A 26,180-nucleotide genomic window follows, 5' to 3' on the forward strand; every position below is an offset into this window, starting at 1 on the left:
TGTTAGATTGGTGTTTTGGTCATATTTCTCGGGGTTCAACATCTGTTACACTGCGCGGATCACAGCAGGGTTGAACGTCTAGTCCGCCACGTAGTGTTTTGACCATAATGTTCGGGGTTAAACGTCTGGGGCTCCGCGGTAGATACGCGTCTATCGGGAGAGGGTGGGCTTCTAATTTGTTGCTCCTGGGAATCCCAGTGTGTGTCTGTTTGCTGACTCTCATTCCTTCTCGCGCCGCCATCCGCAGTGGCGGCATCGTAGAGGGCAGGTGTCTCCCATGCAGACGGAGCATAGAGCCACTTATTCGTGCTCGTATATTTGAAGCCGGCGGTTGCTGTATTTCAGGTAGTGAGTTCTAGGCGTCCCTTGAAGGTACACTAGAATGGGCCCTGCATTTTGTCCTTCCGCATCAATCCTCCTTCATTTGCTCCGGTCAAGGGCAATTCCCTCTTCATGACTGGCATGAGTATCTGGAACATCATGGATCAGTTGCCTTTGTACCCAAAAAAGGATCACTATATTACACTCAAAGGCCATAATTTTCATAAGCTCTTTTAGCAACACCCTAATTTACTTTGTACTCCGTAGGGGACAATCCATTTGTTGTCAAGGTTTTCGATAAATTTGAATTGTGATACTTTATATATAATACAATGTTGAACGCCGGGCGCCTCGCTACCAAACCGAACAACAAAGAGAAAGAAACGAAATTGAAGCGGGGGCAATGGCAGAATCTAACTGACCGGCACGCTGTGTGCGCCTCTACAACCCGCGAAACAGCCTGTCGGTCGTCGAGGATCATAATAGCCTCCTCCCGCGGTCAAATCATCTCCACCATAGTCTTCATCTGTATCACTTTCCACATCGCCGCCAGATCTTTTCAAATCGGTTCCACTCTTTGTTCGTGACGTATTTTCAAGTCCAGGGCACTCCAGCTCGTCCTCATCATCATCCCCCAAAACATTCTTCTTTATCAAACTTGGCCCCGTCGTCGCCGCACCCCCACCTCCACTGGAACCAGTATTCCCCCCCGAAACAACTGTAAATGAACTCTTAAACCCTCCTTTCTTAAACCCCCCACCACCGCTGCCTCCGCCGCCAGCGCCTCCCTTCCCGCCAACCGCGGTTTGGGCCGTACCAACAACAACTAGTCCGGCCTCAGCATCGGCCTTGCGTTCTGCTCTTCGCGCTCTTTCTGCGGCATTGGGGTCACGCGATAATTGCTTCAAGTCACGTAGGCGCTTTTTATGCTGGTGGTCGTATGAGGAGATGTGAGCTTCGTATTCTGGATGGCGGGAGTATGATTTGTTGCAGAGGGTGCAGGTAAAAGAGGTCAATGCGGAGCGGGCAGAGTCGGTCTGCGAGTATATACATAGTTAGAATATTCGCTGTTTTCTGCCGCAAAGAGTATGAAGGAGAGGTTTACCTTGGGAGCCGGATTGGTGAAGCCGCGCTGCATGGGAGAATGAGTAATCGCAATTCTTGTCTAAGCTAGAACCAAAAGGATAGTCCATAATAACTCACTGGTGGCATATTGACTGTTGAGCGACGATTTTGGAGGAGTTACGAAGTACAGACTGGCTACAAAGAGCATGCCGAGCTCCGATGTTGTTTCAAGCGGGTCAGCCCTATGATGATTATGTCAGCCGCTCGGATGCTTGGCATCAGGAGTCTGCCCATTACGCACTTCCCTCTACTCCGTACTTCGCAGAAGACCAGCAATTGGCAAAATGGGTAGAACCTGATGACTATTTCAGGTCATAGAGCTGCAGCCTTAAATGCATTCCATGGGTCTTCAAATACTGCATGGTGTGACGGTATAAATTTCTAGTTATACATTGGAAAAGGTTTCAAGGAAAAGACGGGAGCTAAAAGAGAGCAATGCTGCATAATAAACGTGGGTTATCAGTCAATACATTTTGTAAAAGGTGGAAAGAGGAAAAAGAATAGTGGCAGCATAGCCCAAAAAACTCAGAAAGTGGTATCAGCCGTAATCTTATACACGAAGGAGTTTGGCGGCTTGCGATAGAATAGTATCTTCCTGGGGGAAGCTCATCTCCTCCAGTTTCAATGCATATGGGGTGGGAACCTCCGCGCCGGTAACTCGGATGGCAGGTGCTTGGAGATAGTCGAATCCATATTCCATAGTCAAGGCTAAGATCTCTGACGCAACACCAAACATGGGAAAGCCAGATTCAACAGCCATCAGATGGCCAGTCTTCTTCACGGATTTTATCACTGTTTCAATGTCAAGCGGCTTAACCGATCGCAAGTTGATGACTTCGGCTTCGACTCCGTATTTGCTCTTGAGCTGAGACGCAACGTTGAGAGATAGACCAACACATCGGGACAATGTTACTATGGTCAGGTCCTTTCCTGGTCGCTCAATCTTGGCCTTTCCGATGGGAAGGACAAAGTCATCTTTCTGAGCAGCTTCGCTCATAGGGAAAACTTGGCCGTACATAAGCCTAGAGCATGTTAGTTTTGACTGCTGTTAAAGCCGGTGGGAGCCGCTAAAAGCAAACATACTCGTTTTCAAGGAAGACAACGGGGTTAGGATCGCGAATTGCTGCTTTCAAAAGCCCTTTTGCGTCTTCTGAGCTCCAAGGTGCGAGAACCTTCAATCCAGGTATGCTTCCATACCAGGCGGCGTAATCTTGGGAGTGCTGGGCGGCAACACCGGCAGCGAAGCCATTGGGTCCTCTGAATGTGATATTGCAGGGCTGGATACCTCCAGACATGTAGTGAGTTTTCGCCGCAGAGTTGATGATCTGGTCGATCGCTTGCATGGCAAAGTTGAAGGTCATGAATTCGCACTATGGTCAACCAGGAGTTAGAAAGAGCTTGGAGAAGGCAAAATATGAATATATTTATTCAATCCAATCTTTGAATTTCCTTACCACTGGGTGCAAACCAGCCAACGCAGCTCCTACAGCCAATCCAGCGAAGCCAGCCTCTGTAATCGGGGTGTCAATCACACGCTTATCGCCAAAGCGGTCCAAAAGGCCTTTTGTCACTTTGTACCTGTGAAAGAGTCAGCCATGACTGTATATTGAATGGATACATGTGCTCTAGTAAGCCCAGGCCGGGATACTACGTACGCTCCATTATATTGCGCAACCTCTTCTCCGAGAATAAAGACCTTGTCGTTAGAAGCCAGTTCCTCGGCCAATGCTTCATTTAAAGCATCTCTGACCGCAACTTCTTTCACGCCGGTCGCATCGGCATAAGTTCGCTTTTGGTGTAGGGATTGCGTGCAAACTGTTGGTTGAAACGTTGAACGGAGCGGAGCGGAGCACAAGCGGGAAGATAGTAATCTGGAAGCTGGCCGGAAGAGTCTGTGAGCCGCCATTGCGAAGACAAAGAGTGGCGAGAACCCGGAAAGTATGGAAATTGTATAAGACTCGGATTGACAGAGAGTAAAGGAGGGTTGAATAGAGGTGCAATCAACGAGAACGGATTAAAGCGCAAAGAAACTGTCCTTTCACAGGCGAGCTTGGCCTGAACTCCGTCGTTGACAACTAACTTAACCACCAACGACTTTCTTTGGGGTTGGCCGGCGCTGCTTTTGGCTTAGCTTCTTGTTGGGTGATCCCAAACTTTAATCCGCGCCAAGAATACACTGTACTGTATTTCCGTCCGTACGATATCATCGATACAGCTGCTCAGCGCTTCGTTGCCTGCCGAACCAGCAATGCTGGTGGGAAAACACCACCATCGATCCTCGCTTTCGCGTCTTCTCGCATGACAACAGCGTATACTAGAAGGTGAGAGACTAACCTGCATGAGAAGTTTGTAGGGCAACGATTCTTCTCTGTTAAGCTTTCATCGAGAAGCAATTGTGGGGCACGTTGACGGACTAAAAATTTGTCGAAGATACATAGGCTACAAGCAGCTTCGAGCCTGGGAGACAGGCACGAATTCCGGGCTCAATACACAGCCCCCGAAGTATGTTTGCATTTGACGAGCTTTGAATCAGCTGCAAAGCTACCTTTTTTTTTTTTTTTTTTTTTTTTTTTTTTTTTTTTCCAGAACCAAGTCCGAGCACCTGGATTATACAAACGAAAGCGTCTGGGAAGGATGATCATGAGGATGTGGACGATCCTACCGAACATTCCACCAGGCCCCGGCAGAGAAGCATGATATGAAGAAGATGTGGTCCAACTTGATTTCCATACATTTCGCAATTTCAAAGGTACTTTTCATTGTAGGGGAGGGATCAATTAGTCCTCGAATCCAGCTGCTAGAACTCTGTCCACCGGGTCTATATGACATATCCGCTTGTTGAATATCATGTGCGGCCCGCTCTTGGTGAATATAAAAGAAAATGACGCTTCTATTTAATCGAAGGTTGAGAGGGTTTCTGCGAGCATTCAATCCTCAGCAAAACCCGCTTTACCATATTCAAGCGACGAGTATCGTGTTAAGCCAAATGTCGAGGTCGAGTCACCCCGTGCCGAGCTACATAGCTAAATGATCCAAATATAACTGACATCTCAGAGATTATGTGCAAACGTGAGGACGAGAAATACATTTTCCGATCAGCAGCAGATCGAAAGTTGTATGAGAGATATGGTTCGACACCGAGCGTTAGATTAGTTTAGTTAACTAGTCGGCAAGCTGCTGCATCGGAGCTAGATTTGCCGATTCCCGAGCGCCGCCAGTTTTGGCGCGAGCACTGATAGAGCTGCAAATGGCGCCATCCCCAAACATCGAGCGTCATCCTCGGTGCAGACTCTCCGACCTCATGAACTAAGAACTAAGTCCCCGTTCGGCATGTTTAAATATGCTTAAATCCCTTACCGCTGTGCTTGTGGGGCTTGCTGGGTCCGTCCTCGGGACCCAGCCGAACGCACCAGATCCCATTCCCGCACCCTTGCGAAACCTGACATGGGGCCAGTTGAACTTCCTTCACACGACAGATACTCATGGCTGGCTAGCAGGGCATTTGAATGAGTGAGATATCCAAGTTCAACCATCCAAGCGCCGACGCTGAACGCTTTCTAAACAGGGCTCAATACGGTGCAGACTGGGGAGACTATGTGTCGTTCGCGGCCCATATGCGGAAGAAGGCCGAGGCGGCCGGAACAGACCTCCTACTTATTGATACAGGAGATAGAATAGAAGGAAATGGGTTGTATGACGCGTCAGACCCGAAGGGGCGATATACTGCAGATATATTCAAGTCTCAAGACATTGACGTTCTGTGTTCTGGGAACCACGAACTCTACAAACGACAGTCCTCCGAGGACGAATATTTCATCACCGTTCCCAATTTTAAAGGACACTACATCTCCTCAAATATCGACATAATTGATCCAAGGACTGGTGATATTGTACCATTGGCTCCCAGGTTCAAGAAGTTCACCACACAAATGCAAGGAATCCGAATTGTAGCATTTGGATTCCTTTTCAATTTCAAAGATAATTTTAACAATACCGTTGTGCAGCCTGTGGAAGAGACTGTCAAACAGGAATGGTTCCATGAAGCCATCCAGGATAAAGAGGTAGATCTCTTTCTAGTCATCGGACATGTCCCCGTTCAGTCAAAGGAATATGACACCATTTTCAAAGCAATTCGAGGTGCTAACTGGGATGTACCAATTCAATTTTTCGGAGGACACTTCCACATTCGAGATTATGTCAAATACGATGAAAAATCATACGGCTTAGCGAGTGGTCGCTTCATGGAAACAATCGGCTTCATGTCAATCAGCGGTCTCTCGGCTGGAGGCAAAAGGTCTTCTGAATCTTTATCATTCAACCGAAGATATATAGATAACAATCTTTGGTCATTCCACTATCACTCGAGCCATAACGAAACGACTTTTCCCACGGAAAAGGGAAATGCCGTCTCTGAAATGATCTTGAAAGCCCGCCGTGCTCTCAACCTTGACAGGATCTACGGCTGCAGCCCCGAAAATCTGTGGATGTCTCGAGCTAAGTATCCTTCGCAAAGCAGTATATACACATGGCTAGAGGAGAAAGTACTCCCGGACACTCTCCGTGGCGACAGACCAGCAATGGCCATTCTGAACACTGGAGCCATTCGGTTCGACTTGTTTAAGGGGAGAGTCACCGAAGAGTCAGCCTACAACCTATCACCTTTTACGGGGGGTTTTCGCTTCACCAAAAATGTGCCTTATGACAAATCTATCAAAATCTTAGAAGTCTTGAATAAGGCACCGCGCATTTTCTCTCAACAACCAGGCGTTCCATCCTCAGCTTTACTCGTTTCACCTGAACAATTGGCTACTTCCGGTGACATTAAAAGTCCATTACGACATAATCAGGTCCCTTTTGAAGTTTCAGACTTTTCATCTCATGAAATGGATTTAATACCCGGTTACACAACTCAGGACGCCGCCGGAAATGATGGAGACGACACAATACACTCTCCAATATGTTTCTACCGCTTGCCGAATTGTATACAAGCGTTCATTCCCGTGGTAAAGGAAGAGAAGCGTACTGTGAAGCCCGATACCGTGGATCTAGTATACTTGGAGTTCATCGAGCCGTTTATCGATGTAGCAGCCAAATTTGTCGGGTTGGATTTTGATGTCAAGAGGGACACGGCGGAATACAAACCTGGCTCGAGCCTAAGATCGATTATTGTTGACTGGGTCGAGCACAATTGGAAGTGTGAAGGATGATGCTGACATTACGACGCCACTCTATTCAGCCTTGGATGTTCGTAGCCACTCGTTCTGCTTTTCAGACGCCTAATAGTTACACCAGTGGTAATAGACCAGATGCATCCCAATGCTAGGTTATTCTTAGAATTTAGAGCAGCGGCTAAATGCAAAGACAATATTTGGCTCCTTAACACCTAGTAACGACGTTCATATTCGAAATTACATCGGGACCCGATATGACCCATTCCATGCAGCTATGATACCTGTAATTTACATGGACCAACAACAATCAAAAGATATAGATTCGCCTTCTAGTCTCCCTCATACACAAGCACTCCCTTCCCACTTCTAAACCCAGTCAAAGTTCCCTGAACCTCTTGCGCTAAATCTTCTCCCTTCGTGTCTCGCGTCCACTTGATCTCCTGGACAGGAATATCCTTGAATTTACCGTCTCGAGTCATCCGAAGAATATCTCTAATCGTATTCTCTTTCAACGTAGGGTTTTGATTTCCCCATTGCGACACCCAGAAGCCCTGGAAGTTGATGTTCTTGAAGATCAAAAGGCCGGAAGGAAGGCTGAGAGGTTTCTTTGCCATCGCGCCATATGTAACAACTCGCGAGTTTGGCGCTAGGACTTTAGCAAGAGCGGTAGCACTATCACCCCCTACGCAGTTCAACGCGAGACGGATAGGCTCCTTACCCTTCCGGGTTGCCTCTTGGGTGATCTCACGCAGCTTAGAAGAAGAAAGAAGCTCTGACTCGGTAATAACGACTGTTGCTCCAAGGGACCGAAGATCATCCTTTAGAGCTTCGGTCTCGGGCTCTGTTTTTCTTTCGCGGACCACGTTTATTGTTTTGATACCCCATTCACGCGCTAGTTGGATCACTGCCCGTCCGACACCAGAGTTTGCGCCGTTTTGAATAAGCCACTCCTCACCACTACGCATCCAATCCCACTCGCAGAAGTCTTTAATCATCCGGTAAGCAGTGACAGGATTCACACCAACAGTACCCACTTGTAAGGGTGTTAATCCAGTGTTATCGACCTTGAGGAGCTCTGATTCATCAAACTGGGCGTGTGTGCGCCATGTCCCCATTCCTGTGCGTTTCATAATAACCCAGTCTCCTTTCTTGATATTTTTTACACCCGCACCAGTGGAAAGGACTTCGAAGGCTCCTTCGTTGCCAGGAACAGCATGTGGCTCCGGCGTGCTAAGCTCTGTGGTAAAACGTGGTTTGATAGGGTAAACTCCTTGAATTTGGTTAATATCGGCGGGATTTAGGGGAGCTGTGAGGAGGCGGACTGTGCATTGAGTATCGTGGGGCGGGGAGATGGAGTACGAGTGTAGGCTGCGCGAATAGCCGTCAACCACGACGTCAATTGGCAAGAACAAAATATTAAAGCATGTAGACAAACCTGAGAACATCCTTTGGTTCACCGAATTTAGAAAATACAAGGGCTTTGGACTGCGTATACCCGAAGGCAGAGATGTATCGTCGTCGGTCGAAGTTGACTGTGATGGGGGAATTCCGGGAGCACGACAGCACCTGCCGACCTAAAGGCAGGCGAACAGCAGGCCTCACCAATATCATCCTGAGTCACCAATGAAGCACTCTCAATCCGCAACCATTCAACTGAAGCAACAATCGGCGGTTGTTGTCTGACAGGCTTGGTTGATGTGCATCAAAAATGCAAGCTGATGTCGGAGTGCATTATTGTTTGGCCGAGGTCCGGCCGTGTGATCCCGATTATGATGTCATCCCAAGCTTCCAGCAAAAATCAGTTAACGGTTCCAGGGATACACAAGTCTCACAAGGATACTTTGTAGAGGAGGAGTTTCGTCGGATCGACATTCCTGAAAAGCCACTGGATACTTTTCAGCAGACTGAAGTTACAGACTAAGTTATTTGGCCCTGAACAATCCACATGTGTTGGGAACTAGAATCTCCATGGCAGGCACACTTCATTTACTAGGAACATATGATGAGGCCATGAAGGTGCATCAGAGGTGCTTGAGCAGCAGAGGAAAACACCTGGGTATAAACACCCAAACATCATCAAGACCGAGCGTGTTACAATCCGAGCTGTGTTAAGATTCGTCTTCAAGACAAAGCTAGGATGTGCAGGATGGAAGGTAAATCCTATCCATGAATCTAAAAGTGTATGCACAAGAATGTAAGGGCTCTTATATTTGACATCCTAGCTGATATCCAAGGGACCAGTGTCAGTAGAAGTTTTGACTCTTGTTAAAACCTTAGATGTTGTTGATGTGGAAGAAACTCAAGTTAGAGATGGGCCATGAGCGCAAGGGATGTTGGGCTGAGTGTTCCAATGCTAGATACCCCTACTCCTTAGATCATTTCCATATCCATTCACCCCAAAATAAAAAAAAAAGAAAATTGATGGATGATCATATCCCTTCGTACAAACACACAGAAATCTCTTTGCGTTCATCAACGCACCGATTAACTTCGCCAAGTATCACAGCCACAGAGTCAAGCAATGGCGAAGCTTTCTTACAACCCAAAAAGACATCACTCCTTGCGATAAGGCGTTTTCAGGAAATGACTGCTCATATACTGACAGAACCGGGCCTTCAATCTTGTCCATCCTGAACCTCCATGCCCGCGGTTCAACAGCGACAGCCCTCCCGGATACTTTTTCGACCGTAATCATAACCTCATCGATGCTGATGTGGCTATATAATAGTCCGTCTAAGAGCACCCAGTGGTCACACCTGCGCGAGAACAGTCCCTCGTATCCTGTATTATCGGCATCCGCTGGTACGACTTCAACTACCAATCGGAACGAAACATCGATGCAACTTCTCTGGGATCCAGGACATATCGAATCCCTCGTGAGCTGTGTCGGAAACAAACGGACTCTTGCGATGTCCGAAGAGTTTCTGGAGCCAGCAAGGGTTTTCAATATTTCAATGACATCCGTACCATTAGTATTCCAGCTAGAAATGCCAATTCCATGGTGTTTGTCATTTGCGTCCAGGACGATTGATGAATTCACGCCAGAGGCGCGATATGTCCCTGCAAAGTTCATCTGCGCCTGTCTCCTAGCTTCCTTCTCCAAGGCAGGAATCAATTGTGATGTCATAACCGAGGCAATGGGATAGAGTGGGCTTGGGCCGGGAGCCGCAACTAGGATGGTGAAACCCACATTGTGATCCGGCAGTAAAAAGAGCAGAGACTTGTAGGATCCAACACTCCCACTCTTCGAGTACATGTCGATCACGCGAGGAGAATCGACACGAAAAATCTCCCACGGAGCACCCACTGAGTAAGAAGTCGACCCAGTGTGCGTCATCGGTTTCATCCAACGACGCGTGTCAGTTGCGGAGAGCAGAGTAGCGTTTAGAATGGCCCGGCCCAACCGAGATAGATCATTAGCCGTAGAATAAGCATTGATCCCCCTGGGACTGAATTAGCTGCCGAACATACGAATTTGGGAATCCAAGGATGAGCTTACGGCGCCTCTAGCCCAAAAGAAACGTTCCAGAAGGAACTGAGAGGACTCACTGGGACGATTCCCCAGGAATGATTTTTAGGTTGGAGAAGACTAGTTCGCGACAGGCCCAGCGGGACAAACACAGATTCATTCATCATATCCTCTAGTGGCCTACCTTTGATCTGTTCCAGGGCCAAGCCTAAGAGGGTAAACGCCGTGTTAGAGTAAATAGGAGCGCTGAAAGGAGGATAAACTGGATGGCGAAGTAATACTTCATCCAACAGCGCTACCGTTCAAAAGTAAGCACGTGGACATTCGAATCATATTCCATGTAATATATGGTATAACTCACCCTTTCTCGAGCATGGAGCATTTTGGGGTGAATATCCACACGACAATGCATCTTCTCCATCTAATGGAGGGAATGACCCTTCGGGAATGTGTGATGATTCAATGGTGGGCGCCAGGTCCCCGAAAGTAGCTATATACGGTGTTAGAAAAATATGACTCCGTAAAGCAGGCGATTTCATTGGTACCAGCACGGAGAATCCCAGCCAGGTGAGTCGCTAGGGCTCCGAGAGTAATATCGTTCCACTGTACGGTGTCGGTCTCGACCCCTTTTGGGACAGCCGCAAGCTCCGGGATATACTTTGTGATCTTTTCATCGAGTACTTCAAATCCAGACTCAATAAGCAAAACATATACAGTGAGCAGTTTGGTAATGCTGGCTATGCGGTATATTGTGTCTCCGTCCAGTCCCTCCGCCGGCAGGGTTCCATTGAACTGGCTCGCAACATGATGGTACTCCCAGATCGGCGCTTCGTCCTCGACGGTAAATATATTCAAAGAAAACGACGACTCAGCTCCATTAATCGTGGACGATTCCAACGCCTCTCCGAGTCTCCGAGATAGTCTATCTAGGTCGTTCTTGAAGGTTTGACTTGAAGGCAAGTCCGTTGGACGGGGAAATGCTGGGCCAAGTAAGGCGCAGTCCCTGGGTTTCCCCCCGGCCGAGACACCATACAATAAGAGTAAAGGGGCGCAAAGACCTAGGAGGACTCTCATGGCAACACTCCTTAAAGACTGCGCCCGACAACTGGGGAGACGACCGTAGGCGACGAAGCAGGAAATCTCTCCCCTCGGTCCACGTTCTTATACTCAGTTTTAAGATTTTGATAGCGCATCAGGCAAGGAGACCAAATATCTCAAAAATAGCAATGTACGGAGTAATCGACGGGAATATGGGAGGAAGAGGGGCAAGATAAATAATTCACGCGTTACCATTGTTGCTGGAATCGAGTAACTAACGGGCCTGGGTGGCGTGCAAATCACATATATATGGCAATCCCAAATCCATAGTTCCATTCTCTGTGGAGTGCGTAGGAAGATCGGAAGCATCGGAATCGGTCTCCCAGCATCCACACCGACAGCTGCCTTGCACGTTTGCAGAAGACCAGGACAGGACAGGAGAGAACAGAACGGTAGGGAGCACAGTATCCAGAGGCTCTCTGGCTTCTGCAAATGAATGCGTACCCCGTATGGAGTACTCGCCCTCTCTTAACGAATCCACCGGGGTGATCGGCAAATTTGTATTTAAATTCAGCCATCTCCGCTGAGCCCGCTCAACCGAGATGGGGAAATAACTAATTTAGTCCACATCCATTGTCCCGTCGCCCTATCGGCGTTGAGTTGCCCACTGCACTTCAAAGAATGCAGAATTGCAGGGTCTGGCGGTTTAGGCTGCACCTGATTTGCTTCTGCGGGCTCGAATTCGTGCGCCGTTCGTTTCCGGCGGGGAGAGTCCTTCGTCACCCTTTAAGCTTACTTTTAAGGTCGGAGGGTGGTTTGTGGAGATGGTTGATTGGTTGACTCGTGGGCGAGAGTTGGTTCAATCACTCCGGCTGGTGGTTTTGCAGCTCTCTGGTTGGTAACTAGTCAACCACTCCCTACGGTGCGTGTGCGGGGTTATAAATATTAATTAACTAGCCGTCTCTCGCAGTCGGAGTATCGAGAAAACGCCGTTTCCGTCAAAAGTGAACTCTTTACCTCCAAACCGTGTTCTACATAAACCATCAGAGAGCTTTTTCATATAGACTGCATATCAACCGTTTATGAAAAAAATTCACTACCATTAAAACACCATGGATGCGGCAGATCTATGTAATAATCTTCTAGTTTTGCTTTAGAGCTATCAGTGAGACAATCCTCAGTGACGTGGGCTATCGGACTAAATCGCTGCAACAAGCATATCGAGATCCTTTATCCTATACCTTGTTTGTCCAAGGCACACCCCGAATTCTGAACTTATTTACGGCCGGTTTGTCCTCTCACCCAGAATGGACCACTCCGCAACAGTGGCTCCAGTACCGTTACCGGCTTTAATCTCAGCATCCCCAAGACCCTGGTTCCCACTAATCAGGAGTGTCGCGAACTTCGTCACTGGCACCGGTGAACTCAGAGTGACATTTGTAGTATTGCCCTTGTAGCGCATAATTTTATTCAGGTCCGTCACGTTTGGCTTGTAGGGATCGGACACGGCTATCTCAGAAAGATCAGCTACAACGATGGAGCCTGGTGGGCTCTCAGCAAAGATATCTACCGCGGGCGGTAGTGGAAAATCGTGCAGCAGGACTTTGGCATTTTGGGGAGGCGCTTGGGCCCAATCAAATCCAAATCCAGAAATGCTGGAGGAGAGCGCAGACTCTGGGAAGGTAACGGTAAGTGAAGCCGTCATATTGGCACGGGTGGGCTGCCATTTGGTCGATGCCGCCCCGTCGACCGCAGCGATGGGGAATTGGCCAGGTAAGTATTCATGTGGGGAGCTGACGGGTTGGCACTGCACGAGATTTCCAGGAAATGTATCGATAGAGCCAATCTGACGGTTCTGAATAACTAAATCTCCAGACGGTGGCAAGGAGTATACTGTCACATTGCTTTCGGGGCCGACATGGACCGGGATGGGTGCATCTGCAAAGCGTTGGTCAGCCGTTGGTCGGGCAGTTCTATGTTGCGCACGTCGGATTGTCGTATGTGTATAATTTGATTCAGCTTTAATCGGCCAACCATGCCAATAGAACGTTCGATAATTAATATGCGGAATTTGTGGAGGTAGGTTTGGATCGATGTGAAGGACGGAATCAGGCAGAAGGCGGTAACCGAGATATCCAAACAGAACAACTTGATTCGCGCCACCTTTTCCAGTCAAAAATGGAAAAGCAGGATGAGTGCCCCCGTTGGTTAACCAGTCATCAACCAACTGCTCCGAGAATTGGAAGAAAGGGGCTCGAACGTATGGGCTAAACGAGTATTGCGCATAGGTGTATGCGGAGCAGCCCGATGGAGATACCTCGTTTGCGACGATGGAGAAAATCGCGTATGTCATGGCTGGACCGTCTGGTGATTGCTTCGCGGCGTACTGCAGATTCCTGTTAGAATCTTAACACTAAAAGAACATAAGCACCAAAAAGAGACTACATACATAGTCCAAATCTAGTAGCGCATTCTCTGGCGAGTAATTTTCGGTATACCGCAGAGGAAAAGTATTAAGAACGATATCTGCCTGCTTAACCTGGGTGCTCCCGTTCATTGTTGTATATTCCAATGTGATACTAGAGCTAGGATCCCTAGATATAAGAACGTTCTCTGCCATATCATTCCATGTCTGATTTTGTTCAAGTCCAAACATTTGACGAAAGCTGTTCGCATATATCAGGGTAGATGCAATCATCGGCATGGTAAAGCCACCAGCATCGACGTGATTAGCGTATTCATCCTGGAAATAGGCTTGATTAGCAAACATCAAACGTAAATATTTCGTAGTGTAAATTTCATACTGGATCCGTCATATTCGTAAGAGTCCATTTCGACCCGTTTCTCTCCAAGACATCGGCAAATAGGGTAGCGATCGAGTTATAGAGAGGAAAAAGGTCCGACTTAAAATATTCCGTATCTCCAGTCGTAACCCAATTGTTGATGAGCTGCAGCCCAATATCTCCATTGAGATGATATTGGTAATCGAAACAGGGACCTGTTCCCGTGCAATTTCCGAAGCGCCCACTGGTCCAGGAATAAATAGCAGCATCCGGGGAGATATGCGTCCGGTTCTTTGACGAAGTGAAAGCGGTCTGAGCATTTGCTAAGGCTTGTCCGTATTTATCAACCCGGTAGTTGGTAAAGGACTGAGCCGCTTCGGGGAACGCGGGTACAAATCCTGGCTGCATCCAGATATCTGCATCCCAAAAGACAAGTCCTGCGTAAGAATCTGAAGTCAATCCACCAACAGCCATACTTCCTCTATTTATTGGGGCATCGTTGACAGCTTTCCTTGCATTCGTACTGACTGTCGTCTGAAGTAGGTAATAAGGGTTGGCTACTGCTGTTATCGCAGATTCTATAATGTGATTGTCCAGCGGCAAGTGACCTGTATCCGGCAAAGAGAAACTATCAACAGAATCATCCGGGAACACAGTCGCCCATTCGTCGATATGGGACCTTAGGGACGTTTCAAATCCATTGTTCAGTGCCTTGGCACAAGAATCTTTGGCCACCAGCCGAGGGTCTGCAAATCCGTCTGTCGAAGTGGCTCCCACAAATTTTGTTACCCCCGTTGTTACCCCAGCTCTTAATCTGACACTCACAGCCTGCGCAATTGTCGAGTCGTTTCTCCGAATATAAGGCTTATCGGTGATAAGAGAGAGGGTAGACATGTCTACCTCATCTGTGCCTGCCATTTGAGCATAGATATAGGCGGTAACGTTGCTAATACCGTCAGGCCGGACAGACGAGTAAATAGCCTGCCCGTCAGTTCCGGAACCAGCAAATTGGGTGCGAACAGCAGAGTAACCGTCCAATATGTTAACGACTGTCGCATCTATATTAGTCGATGGGGTGATCTCCATATGAACGACTGCTTGGTTGACGTGTAGTTTATGGGCAAATAGTTGGTAGGCGATATCAAAGCTGTCATTACGGCCCGCAGGGGTCCACTTATATTTCCAAGTTAAAGTCCCCGCCTTCATGTCCAACGTGGAAACAAAGTCTGAAATTGTACTGTTCTCCACAGATGCGTCCAGATACCCGTCCTGCCCGAGGTCTAAGATCATTCCGCTCCAATGTGGAACGCCGCTGATGACGCTTTCGCCTCCATATTGATTCATCCAGGGGAAGTTAGTACCATTTGTTTCGGGTTGTAGGTCATGAAATCCGGAAATCGTCGCAAAAGTCTGCCGTCGAGAGAAAAGAGGCCATCCATTGATCACGTCGCCGTTGACTGGCACGTCCAGCTCAAAAAAAGGCCCCACTGCGGCAACGCTGATACCCAAGTAACCGTTTGCGATCGAGCCACGGGATTGATAGTGACCTTGGTCAAGGACCGTTGTCGTTAACCTCCAGTTTGTATTGTCCCAGGTTACCCCACTGAATTTTGTCGGGTAGATGGGAGCCTGGATATTCGATTCCCGCTTGTCTAAACGTTGGGATAGAATATTGCGGTCTAATATCTTCGAAGCCTTGGAGCCATGGGAATGAGCAACACCAAGAACCTGGCCAGCGAAAAGGAGACCAGCAAAGAGAGTCTGTTGTAGATTAGCCTGTCAGCGTCCTGGGAATGGAATCCTCCTTAAACTTACATTTGTAAACATTATTGCGATAGTTGACCCCAAAGTGCTATTAGTCCTTCAAAGCACCATTCTAGGAACGTCCGATTTTCGATCTAAACAACAAGGGTATCACAAATTCTGTATCACAAGCAAAGTGCAATTTCTGGCGGAAAATTATATGCATAATACTGAAGGATACCTTCAGGCACCCGTTCCAATAATCTGGCACAGGAAGGCCCCAGTTGCCGGTCTATGAAAAATTCAGCCAGAGATGTGATGACAAGGCGAGGGTTTCGTTTCAAAATTCTTGGGCAAAATGTTGTAACCAGCCGTATATCTATCATCAAATCCGCTTTGTTGAGCGTGAGATCTAAAATAGGGGCGAAAGAACGGAGAACTTCGACAGAGCCTTCAAGGAAGAAACCACAATACTACCTCGTGTTGCTACGCCATGAAAAGGGACCAGCTGTCTTCCGGATGTCGAAGCTGTGAGTGGGGGGTGCGGGTTGATTATGTGTGCTCGCCCGGAATATCAGCATGGATTGTACGACCCTCGGCCACGGGGGATGCTCAACCTCGTGGACAGCAGTGATCGATTGATCGATATTATTGTTGCGGACGGCCACGCCGAAAGGTTCTGTGAGAATGCTTTTAATAATCTTTTTTTTTTTCTCCAGGTGGTCGAGGGTCCATGGTACTGGTCGGAGAATGTATGTACATTTTCCAATCCATTATGCGTCATCGGTACATCGCTGGTTGAACGGCCTGAAAAGCGGGGAGCACGTTCGAGAGCTCCGAGCCACACGGGAGAGCGCGCCCTTCCCCTGCACTTGCAGTGTGATAATCCATGGCACCTGTCATCGTGCGCGGTGATCGGCATCAATGGGGAGCTTAACTTCACTCAAGACTGTGGACATCTTCATGCTTTGACGCAGGCAAGCACCCATCCAACAAGAAAGAAAAGTCTGCTCTCTGCAAATGCCCTCCCCCCTGAAGCCGAACGTTGTACCACGGACGCTGGGCGCTTCAAGTCTGGAGAAACCTCGTTGGAATAAGGTTGTCTGGTGCCAAGGAACTGCCAAGAGCTGGTGACGCAAGAGGCTGCTGTCGGTCTCGAGGAATCTCCAGTCGACCAGAGAGAAAGGAGCTCGAAACAAACCTGTAAATCAGCAGGAAGCTGGGCCATATCCTCCATACCTTCAAATGCCAGAGGAGATATGAGTTCAACAAGTTACTTTTAACTGAACTCGGACCAGCACTACCTGCTGGCTGATTCACGGGACCTAAAGAGTGCTTGGATTGAGTCAGGGGGGAAGTCAAATATGAAAGTCTGCTCGGTCCAGAAGCAGCGCCTGAAGGCATCACGAGCGCACATGATTGGCGCAGCATCCAACTTTCATACCAAGTAGTTATTAGGTGAATACCAGCACCGTCTCTTCAAGATACAAGGCGAACAGGCAACTGATGCAGGTTCTCGGCCATACCTTGGGGTCGGTTATCTGATAAATCGATATAGGTTACGGAGTACTCCCTCTGATATTGTGATGGTCATCGAATTTAGGGATACCTTCTTATGTTTCCTATCGGTTACAGTGCACTGCAAACGGAGTGCAACAACTCCTCGCTGGTAGACGTATATCACACTTCAAGGCCATCATCAGAGTCTAGCGACGATATTCCACTGAACTTCTCCCGGAACACCATCAATTGAGAATCTGTCATATGACTTACCACTCATAATCTTGTTCAGGACATGGTCACGGATCTCGTCATGCACAGAATGGCTGGGAGGTGCCGAGACCTTTATCCAGTGTAGGAGTAGCTGGTACCAAGGCTCGCCTCTTTAAACATGTCACTTCCACTTATAGGATGCAGAACCGCAGCTTTTATCGGCATCCGGCGTGCAAAAAATTTCGGTGGATCACGTAGCCTCAAGCCCAGAGCTCTTTCTTCTAGTGAAGATGATTTTGATCGAGAAAACTTCTGGCACGAGCTGGGCCATCAGTTTAGTCCCTGAGATGAACAGGCTGCCGGGAGAAGAGGAAAAAGTAGATTAAAGGTTGCATTTATAAATATTCAACATTAGCATCATTTAAGGGACTGGTTGAATGCCTGCACCAACATTTTGTGTGTTTATGTGGGAGATAGGGGCTTTTTGCTTCGAGCACTTTTCTAGAGAGTGTTGCTCGGCTACGCATAAACTAAAACTCTCCAAGTTGCCTAGCTGATGCCGCATGTAGCGTGAAGATGGGAATGCCTTAAGACTTGGTCATCTAATTTCTTTCGAAAACTTTGGAATAGCTCCCGGAATAATGCTTGGCGTGATAACGGATAATGTAGCGAAATCTATATTATCTCTAACATTGGGATGTTTTGGTGCCCCACGGACAGGAGGAACAAAATCCATCGCTCGATAGCCAACAACGAAGCAAGCAAGTCCGTTCCTAGGTCTGGTGTCGATAAACCGGGACCCAAACGTCACGATGTAGCTGTACATGAATGCTATTCACATCAATGAATATCTCCATGTAGAGACAACACTTGCGACCTCAAATTTATGTTCTGGTGCTCTTGAATGATGCATTACAAGTAGCACGTGGTACGATGGAGGTTCTAACCCGAACCCATAATTCATCGTTAGATGGCGGTCGTATGTAATAAAGTGTAAACTCGAACTACGGGCGCAAAGCCACGTTCGAATCCAGGCTAGTAATTTCTACAGCACAGCGTGAAGCGTGGGATATATAGTAGACCTACCTGTCGATTCTCGGGTAAAAGGGTGGCGGGGGATTTTATCTGGAAATGGGTAAAGCACACCCAAACTTTATATGAGAAAGGGCGCAAACGGTGGCCCGTTCGAGAGCTTGCCACTCATAGAGGTGACTCTTGATTATTCAAAACCACCTGCATTGGGTTCGATATCCATTGGTGTCGATGTCCGCAGGGAGGTACGCGGTGCAGCACCGGCCGCACCTCGCGAGGCCTGGTTAGATAGAGCACGTTCGCCAACAAAATTATTCTCTGTCCAATTGGTTTTGCAAAAAGGGCAGGTTTCGGCTCTCTGCAGGCGAAAGAAATTTTGAACACACATATTGTGTAAGCGTGCTGGACATTGACGCTGAGAACACCGTTGGCCCTATGTTAAAATTAGTCGCCAATTTAACTATTTGAACCCGCAGACTATTGCCGCCTGATAATGATATAAAACCTACCACAGTTATCAAATCCTTGCAGGCAAAGCAAAACTTTATTTTGTCATGCCTTCGTCCATTATCCTGTTCGTCTTCATCCACATCATCATTATAAGATTCAATGAGCCATGTTCGCAGCTCCATCAGTGCGCGTGGTGTCAAGGAATAATTGCCCTTGCGGCTCTTTTCAAACCACCCTTCGTCGACTAATCTCTGCAACATATCTTCTGCTTCCCTCATACTCAATGGCTGCGCATTGCCTCCCTGTGTTGCACTCTGAGATTCTCGCCGACTATTATTGTTGGAAACTTTTGCCAATTGCACAGCTTTGATAGCGGACACTACCATAGCTTCCTCGCGTAATGTGTTATTTGTCTCAAACATGGCGTCGAGAAGTCGCTTCACGTACGCGATTTCATCCGCCGTGTAGGTGGTCGCAAGCTGCATGAGAGGATCACTGGTGGTGTTAACTAGAGCATAGACTCGAGTATGATTCGTCTGATGCACTGAATTGCGAATCTCGAAGTCGAAAGGTGAAATAGCAGTGTTAATTGAGGAAATGTAATTTGATAGATCGGCTTGGGTGACATCTTCCGGTAGTACTTCTCGGCCGTCTACATAAACGAATGTTAGATGTGGGATATATTGTCATCGGAAACATCTAAAAAATTAAAAAAAAAATAAATATAAAAATAAAAAATAAATAAATAAATAACTGCCATACCTTTGACAGAGAGGATAGCTGCTAAAATAGGTTTTGCTTCGTTAAGAGTCATGGTGGATCGAGCCATCAAAGCCTGCAAAAATGCCCGATGGCTGTTATCATAATTTTCATCTCCAGCGACTGGCATGGATGCAGTATTCAATTGTTTCTCGTATAATACCCTCAATGAGGCTGGCTAATGTGGTCGAAGTTGAGCGTTGAGCTATTATGGTTTTCTGTCAGACGTGAGAAGTTCAATTCATGCTGGAACTTTAAATCAATCTGACAACGCGTTGCGACGCGATCCCGTTGCCCCTCAACTTTCGTGTAGCTTGAACTCCATGCGGAGTATTCAACTTGGAAGCGCAACACTGCTGCCCAGGGACTGTGTGAAGAAAGTGAGATCGATGGACATGTCTACTGATTAATTCTATTTCATTATGTTTATTATGACCGATGATACTGAGATTAGATTATTGGGTTCAAAGAGCACCAAGTGTTGCCGTCTGTGAAAACACACCGAAGGCAGGTGGTACGAACTCCTGGTTATAGGCGACTAGAGATCAGCCCGGCCTCTGCATTAAGGCCTAACTGTCCAACATCTGCACTTGCTTTTTTGCCAGTCACCATGTCTGAAACAACCTTCCCTGTCCCCAGCGAGAGCGCAATCCCCCAGGGACCATGGCCCGTAGCAATGAAAACATTCCCAGGGAACCTAACATCGGAGTCGAGCTGCTTATCCTCAATTCTACCAATGATCGGCCTTCCACTCTCTGTCCAGGGACGGAAACAGAGAGCTTCTCGTACGACTTCAAGATCATTGATGTTGTCTGCCTCGCTCTGCAGGTTGGCAGCGATACCAGGATTGGCCCGCCCCATCAACATCACCGCCGCCCGTTTCACTCTGTCTGACTTCTCCTTCTCCATAATCCTGTGTGAGTCTGTCGCCACCTCAGGGAGCGGAATATCGAGGCTATTCAAGCCGGCGATGTAAATCTCAGCGTTATGGCGGGAAAAAATCTCTGGAGCGAAACCACAAGATTTCGGGTGAGTAGTGAAGATGGCGTGGCATTTGCCGCCGTATCTCTCTCGTTCGTGCTCCAAGGTATGCCGAGGTGACCGAAACACGAGTGAATAACCGGATAGAGCCCCAACGGGGATTCTCGTGTTTGATTTCGGAAATAATGTTTTAAAAACCCTGGGTGTCCACGCTCCAGCCGTGAGAATAAGATTTTCGCATGGGACACTCAATTCTCCCTTTGTGTCAAGGCGTTGCAGAACTAGTTTTGCAGATGCACCGTTCTTGGAAATTGCGACTGGGTGGGCGGGATAATGAACTCGAACGCCTCTCTCGAGACATTTTCTTATAAGAAACTGGCAGAGCCGTAGAGGATCACTAATATTAGGAGATTAGCTCCATATTCCGGTGCGGAAACCGCCATAGTTAAGGTAAACTGACACTTGAGCGACGCTGCCATTGTTACTTATCTTTTCGATGGTTCCCCCCCTTTGTTCCGTCAACCACAATGGAGAGGGAACGCCATCGTCAGCAGCTGCTTCGTCTCTTACTGCTACCTCCGCTCTGCTTGCGCCGCGGCGGAGCCAATCGTCTCCTCGTTTAGTCTTTTTCCCATCTTTTCCAACAACCTGCAAACTGAGTGCAGAGCTCGTCATATAACCCCATCTTTCAGCTCCCTGATTATCTTCCGCAAGCTGACGATGTAGATTAAACGACAATTCGCCCAGTGGTGCAATTTCGGGCGAGAACCAATCTTTGGCGATGAACCCTGCGGCAAAACCAGATGCAGAGGCGAACAGTTCCGCGGAAGAGTCGATAATGTGAATCTCTTTCGGCCTTGGCGATCTCTGAGGGTCTGAAAGGTAATACGCAGTTGAGACACCAATTATCCCTCCACCAACAATGACTGTTGACATGACCGCGTTTGTTCAACAGAAGTCTTCAATTGATCACTTTCCGTTTGAGAATGCGAGTCCTCTCTGACCATCAATCAAGTGCAAAAGCCCAGAGTGTTCTCAGCAATATATAGCAACGGGCTCAGAACCAAGGGAAACGCGCAGCAGAAAATCATCTGCTTTGACCTTGGTCAACTGACGTACAAGTGTCATTACCGTGCATGATAAAAGCCCAGCTATCCAGTCGTTCGACTGATAAGAATTCTGGCCAGCGCAGGTCTCGCTCAAGCTCGATAAATGGTTCCACTTAGAGAGTCAATTCCCGTGGAAATGAATGGATAATGGCGGACAAAGGTTGCACAATGGGGGGTCTAGAAGCTTTTCCGTTGCGCCCTTTGGTCATCGGCGACCAGCACAGCACCTGGCTGTCCCCGCGCGTGGGGAATATCAGGGTGAAAAGTTGGTGCGGGGAGTTGACCCGGCGGAAAACTTCCACCGATGTCGGCTTTCCATTTTGCGAACCGGAATCGAAAATTATCAAGCTTTGAAAATATATGGTACGTAAGCTAACACCTCTCTTCCCAAGGTCAGGAATCACTGTTTGGCAGAAGCAGGAAAAGCCTAACTTGGCTTGAAGTGTAAGGTATGGTGGGTAAAAAAAAAAAGGGATTCTCAAAATTTCCGACCACGCTGCGATTCGAACGCAGAATCGCTGGTGGGTTCAGTAACCGAAAACCAGCGCCTTAACCATTAGGCCACGCGGCCGTTCCGTGGGGGGAATGGGTGTGGAGCAATGCTCCAGGACTTTCATTCCGCCTTGTTCTACTCCGTACTCCGATCTGTAAAAAGGGCTAGATAGATATCATTGACGTATGAACCGAGACGGCTAAATGTGCGTTAAATGCTGGCAATATTTTGTGTTTGGGGTTTTAATCCCGCTTCCTGTTCGACGCTTTACTGGCCAGCAACTGATCATCAAACCGTATCCATGGCGAATAACAATGGTTGCTCGCAACTCATCTAGGTGTCGGTTGGTGCACTAATTGTCAGCGCAAATGGCTCCAGGGAGATATGGTGCAGGAACCAGACTCCTGATCAGGGTTGGTAATGCCCCGGCCATAAAAACCGTAACCCTGTCTAGGAGGTTGGGAGTATATTGGCATATCAAGTCTTGAGACCCATTGGCAAACATGCTATCTGTGGAGTCATAGGTATTGAATCACTGTATTCTTCTCTGCACGTTTGTAGGGTCATCGGTGATTAACCTCAAATTTGAGCCAGTGTAGCCCTTTATCGCATGTGCAAATTAGTCACACCCTGTTAACTCTCCAATATTCCAAACTACACAGCATATTAAGGAGCACATTGGAGCAACAAAAGTGAGATGTGCGACGTAGATGCATCGCGGAGCCATCCAAGCAACTTCTGCGGCAGATCCCAAGGCGAGTTTAACTACTAAACCCTAGATGGCTTAGCGCCTTCACCGGGGGGCCGCCTCCAGGTCCCGGAACTCCAACCCCTTGAGGGGTTCACCATCCGCCGTGATGCAGCTTCTCACACCAATCAACACGCGAACGTTCTCAAAATGAAATTTGCAACTGGCCGGACTATTATTCTTACTGGAGCTTCCCGAGGCGAGTTTTAGAGCACTTGTCCCGGCTAGGAAAAATGGTTTCATGTAGTTCTAATCAATGGCATTACAGGAATCGGGTGGGAAATAGCTCGTTGCCTCTTGAGTTCGCCGCTGTCCAGCAATGTTGTAGCGATTGCTCGCTCCGAGCAACCGCTCTTGAAGCTCAAGGAGCAGTATGGGCGGCAAGTTGAGATTGTGTGCGGCGACGCGACGGAGCGCGGCATAGCCGACAAAGCGGTCAAGGCAGCTCTTACGGCCTTTGGCAGGATAGATGGCCTAATTGTCAACCACGGGGTCGTGGCTCCCGTGACTAAAGTGGTAGAGTCTGATATGGAAGCATGGAAGAAAGGGTTTGACATTAATTTTTTCAGCGCGGTTGAATTTGTAAGTTGCAGGGAATATATATTCTACTAAGCTGATTTCTAATGCCAGCCAGGTCAAAGCAGCGCTTCCGCATATCCGCATATCAAGAGGAAACATCATCTTCACTTCCTCGGGCGCTGCTACATCGGCTGTAATCGGATGGGGCTTCTATGGCGCAAGCAAGGCTGCTATGAACCATTTCAATGCTACTTTAGCAAAGGAAGAGCCTGAAGTCACTTGTATTGCGATCCGCCCAGGCATGGTGGACACGCAGATGCAGGAAGAACTAAGATCCGAACATATAGATGTACTCGGTCCCAATGATGGGCAGAGATTCATCACTGCGCACAAGGAAGGGAAGCTACTGCCACCCGAAAAGCCGGGTCACGTAATTGCCAAGCTCGCGGTTAGCGCCCCTCGCGAGCTCTCTGGCCAATTCCTAACGTAAGTACAGTTTATTCCTGTAGCAGTATCCATCAAAGCTGACTCGAGTAGTTGGAATTCGGAAGAATTGAAGGATTACCAGGATGATGCATGACGCTAAGGAACTAAGGACCAATTGATGAGGTTAGCATTATCCTCGACGAACTACAAAATACAGCAGGTATCGTATATTAGAGCCATAGAATGCATCAGTCGAAAGGTTAAATGGATACATGTAGCTAAGCATCAGATGCAAAGAGCACCTTCATATTTAGCATGGAGTGATGTTTTTTTTCATCATTTTGCCAGGACTCGAATCTCGAAGTGAACAATGTAATAATGGCAAGACATACCTACTTAAGGAAGTAAAAGAGCAAGCGTTGTTATGAATGATACTCTGCTGTCAGGGTCAATTCAAATCCATCGGGGAATCCACGATCAAAAGAGACCCCAAGACTTGTGTCGATGAGGCAACAGGCAAATATATAGTCTTCCGCTGTTTGAATTGAATAATTGGCAAACATTTGTTCATCATATCAAACAATCCACGAAGGCTTGCACATTCCTTTTACAGCAATGTATTTACAGGACGCAAAACGAGAAGAGGAACCTAAGTTTTGGCTTGAGTCAGAATTGATTCAACTCCAAAGAGCGGCGTAAGAGGCAGAAGTTATGACAAGGGAGCATTATCAGAAAGTCCGTTTGGCTTGGACAGGTAAATCACCACATGGGCAGTGCCCACTGTATGATAGGGGCGACAACAAGGTTCATCATGGTAGAAAGATGGAAGGAGATAGCAAACAAGAAATGATTCACTCACATTTTACATCACACCAGAGTCTTTAAGGTGTTTGCTGCTTCCGCCATGTTATTTCACATTCCTGGGCGGAGGGTTTTCTTGGGAAAAGAAACAAGAGAAAAACAGAAGCTGGAAGTTCTCTGTGGAAGTTGAATTTAAAGGCATCGCGAAAAAGCTTAACTTAGTTAGTTTATGTTGTTTGCTTGACTGACTAAGCAGAGTTTGACTTATCGCGTAATCACGTGATATCGACTCCCGTGCTGGCTACGGAGTACTTAGGCATAAATAGCAGGCGAACGTGCTCGTCATCCTTGGGCGTATTTGTAATTCCTTTGGTGTGACGATATAGTATTTGGGTTGCGGACCATCCATATTCACTATGTCTGATAGAGAGTTTACCAGTAAGTCAAGTATCCCGGTATCTCTTTTCTGTCAAGCGCCGACGTGACTGATGGAGGTGTAGGTAACGATGACCTCTCACTCCCTAAAGGTACGGTTTCTCCCAGTCCTCAATAAACGGTGTAGTTTATTCCTCGCGAGGTCAAATTTTCCAAGAAGTTCTCCCTTTTCCTGAGCTTTATCTACATTCTGAGTCTGACGGCTATGATTTGAATGTAGCTACGGTTCAAAAGATCATAACCGAGATCCTGCCCCCATCGTCAGGGCAAAACTTCGCCAAAGATGCGCGGGATCTTCTTATCGAGTGCTGTGTCGAGTTCATAACTCTGATCTCGTCCGAAGCAAATGAAATTAGCGAAAAGGAAGCCAAAAAGACGATTGCTTGCGAACACATTGAGAAAGCGCTTACGGATCTTGGATTTGGAGATTATGTGCCCGATGTATTGGCCGTGGCGGAGGAGCACAAAGAGCAGTTGAAGGTTCGTTCAAACTTTCGCTTCCGCGTGGCAGGGATGACGATAGTTCTTTCTTCGCACAGTGGATGGAATCTTACTGACCCTTGTCACTTATCTATAGTCCCGCGAGAGGCGGACAAACAAAATCGAGCAGAGCGGGATGTCTGAGGAACAACTTTATCAATTACAGCAAGAGCTTTTCAGGTCGGCTGGTGAGAAATATCATGCAGGTAGTTAAAGGTTCTTGGAGGTTTCCCTTTGCGGCGTTCGGCATTGGCTTCGATTACTTCAATACGAGGTCCTGGATGCCAGGAATGGGTAACTATGGCGTTTTGATTTGAGACTTTCGTGGGCTATGCATGGGCATGGGACACTTCAAACACATTTCAGCCGATAGGTTTGGTTTTCTATATGGAGACTTATGAGACATGATTTTAATGCGTGATGCACTGGATTTTCTACTTTCTTTCTCATAATTTCATATTTTACGGAGAGAGCTATCACCCAAATTTACAGGGCTCCCGTCAACTGTATATAAAAATTGCACTCCGTACGGAGTACATCGCAGACCAATTCTTAACCCCCTCAATCCGTTCGTTCGAAGGACA

General features: G+C 47.6%; 10 protein-coding genes and 1 non-coding gene across 11 annotated transcripts; 3 read left to right on the forward strand and 8 right to left on the reverse strand.

Annotated features, from left to right (window-relative positions):
- Nucleotides 1-635: 635 nt before the first annotated feature.
- Nucleotides 636-2,159, reverse strand: CIMG_08469 (uncharacterized protein). The gene is made up of 3 exons (XM_001241305.2): nt 1,688-2,159; nt 1,427-1,628; nt 636-1,358 (listed from the first exon to the last, which is right to left on the reverse strand). The coding sequence occupies exons 2-3, from the start codon at nt 1,457-1,459 to the stop codon at nt 735-737; spliced, it is 657 nt and encodes a 218-aa protein (XP_001241306.2). The 5' UTR covers nt 1,460-1,628; nt 1,688-2,159; the 3' UTR covers nt 636-734.
- On the reverse strand, nt 1,688-3,389 carry CIMG_08468 (pyruvate dehydrogenase E1 component). The gene is made up of 4 exons (XM_001241304.2): nt 3,102-3,389; nt 2,901-3,024; nt 2,530-2,816; nt 1,688-2,468 (listed from the first exon to the last, which is right to left on the reverse strand). Exons 1-4 carry the CDS (start codon nt 3,350-3,352, stop codon nt 1,997-1,999), a joined length of 1,134 nt encoding a protein of 377 aa, XP_001241305.1. The 5' UTR covers nt 3,353-3,389; the 3' UTR covers nt 1,688-1,996.
- Nucleotides 3,390-4,786: 1,397 nt separating this feature from the next.
- Nucleotides 4,787-6,653, forward strand: CIMG_08467 (Ser/Thr protein phosphatase; the record flags this gene model as incomplete). Its single annotated transcript, XM_001241303.2, has 2 exons — nt 4,787-4,956; nt 5,012-6,653. 2 exons carry the CDS (start codon nt 4,787-4,789, stop codon nt 6,651-6,653), a joined length of 1,812 nt encoding a protein of 603 aa, XP_001241304.2.
- A 189-nt stretch (nt 6,654-6,842) lies between these two features.
- Nucleotides 6,843-8,276, reverse strand: CIMG_08466 (mitochondrial enoyl reductase). The gene is made up of 2 exons (XM_001241302.2): nt 8,053-8,276; nt 6,843-7,985 (listed from the first exon to the last, which is right to left on the reverse strand). Exons 1-2 carry the CDS (start codon nt 8,226-8,228, stop codon nt 6,947-6,949), a joined length of 1,215 nt encoding a protein of 404 aa, XP_001241303.1. The 5' UTR covers nt 8,229-8,276; the 3' UTR covers nt 6,843-6,946.
- An 841-nt stretch (nt 8,277-9,117) lies between these two features.
- Nucleotides 9,118-11,160, reverse strand: CIMG_12178 (uncharacterized protein; the record flags this gene model as incomplete). Its single annotated transcript, XM_012358585.1, has 4 exons — nt 9,118-10,060; nt 10,117-10,381; nt 10,448-10,576; nt 10,632-11,160. 4 exons carry the CDS (start codon nt 11,158-11,160, stop codon nt 9,118-9,120), a joined length of 1,866 nt encoding a protein of 621 aa, XP_012214008.1.
- Nucleotides 11,161-12,206: 1,046 nt separating this feature from the next.
- On the reverse strand, nt 12,207-16,271 carry CIMG_08465 (acid trehalase). The gene is made up of 4 exons (XM_001241301.2): nt 15,723-16,271; nt 13,929-15,668; nt 13,574-13,867; nt 12,207-13,510 (listed from the first exon to the last, which is right to left on the reverse strand). The coding sequence occupies exons 1-4, from the start codon at nt 15,732-15,734 to the stop codon at nt 12,404-12,406; spliced, it is 3,153 nt and encodes a 1,050-aa protein (XP_001241302.1). The 5' UTR covers nt 15,735-16,271; the 3' UTR covers nt 12,207-12,403.
- Nucleotides 16,272-17,273: 1,002 nt separating this feature from the next.
- Nucleotides 17,274-19,760, reverse strand: CIMG_12176 (DNA repair protein Nse1). The gene is made up of 3 exons (XM_012358584.1): nt 19,608-19,760; nt 18,905-19,497; nt 17,274-18,828 (listed from the first exon to the last, which is right to left on the reverse strand). The coding sequence occupies exons 1-3, from the start codon at nt 19,732-19,734 to the stop codon at nt 18,583-18,585; spliced, it is 966 nt and encodes a 321-aa protein (XP_012214007.1). The 5' UTR covers nt 19,735-19,760; the 3' UTR covers nt 17,274-18,582.
- A 177-nt stretch (nt 19,761-19,937) lies between these two features.
- Nucleotides 19,938-21,686, reverse strand: CIMG_08463 (FAD dependent oxidoreductase superfamily protein). Its single transcript, XM_001241299.2, has 2 exons — nt 21,046-21,686; nt 19,938-20,982 (listed from the first exon to the last, which is right to left on the reverse strand). Exons 1-2 carry the CDS (start codon nt 21,519-21,521, stop codon nt 20,133-20,135), a joined length of 1,326 nt encoding a protein of 441 aa, XP_001241300.2. The 5' UTR covers nt 21,522-21,686; the 3' UTR covers nt 19,938-20,132.
- A 496-nt stretch (nt 21,687-22,182) lies between these two features.
- CIMG_15071 lies at nt 22,183-22,265 on the reverse strand. The gene has a single exon. It is a non-coding gene; the product is annotated as a tRNA-Arg (tRNA).
- A 200-nt stretch (nt 22,266-22,465) lies between these two features.
- Nucleotides 22,466-24,219, forward strand: CIMG_08462 (short chain dehydrogenase/reductase). Its single transcript, XM_001241298.2, has 5 exons — nt 22,466-22,711; nt 22,787-23,134; nt 23,204-23,517; nt 23,570-23,940; nt 23,992-24,219. The coding sequence occupies exons 2-5, from the start codon at nt 23,086-23,088 to the stop codon at nt 24,032-24,034; spliced, it is 777 nt and encodes a 258-aa protein (XP_001241299.1). The 5' UTR covers nt 22,466-22,711; nt 22,787-23,085; the 3' UTR covers nt 24,035-24,219.
- An 820-nt stretch (nt 24,220-25,039) lies between these two features.
- On the forward strand, nt 25,040-26,129 carry CIMG_08461 (CBF/NF-Y family transcription factor). Its single transcript, XM_001241297.2, has 4 exons — nt 25,040-25,119; nt 25,182-25,208; nt 25,337-25,596; nt 25,694-26,129. Exons 1-4 carry the CDS (start codon nt 25,098-25,100, stop codon nt 25,808-25,810), a joined length of 426 nt encoding a protein of 141 aa, XP_001241298.1. The 5' UTR covers nt 25,040-25,097; the 3' UTR covers nt 25,811-26,129.
- Nucleotides 26,130-26,180: the final 51 nt, after the last annotated feature.

This window comes from Coccidioides immitis (assembly GCF_000149335.2).
Source record: "Coccidioides immitis RS genomic scaffold supercont3.3, whole genome shotgun sequence".
NCBI lineage: Eukaryota > Fungi > Ascomycota > Eurotiomycetes > Onygenales > Onygenaceae > Coccidioides > Coccidioides immitis.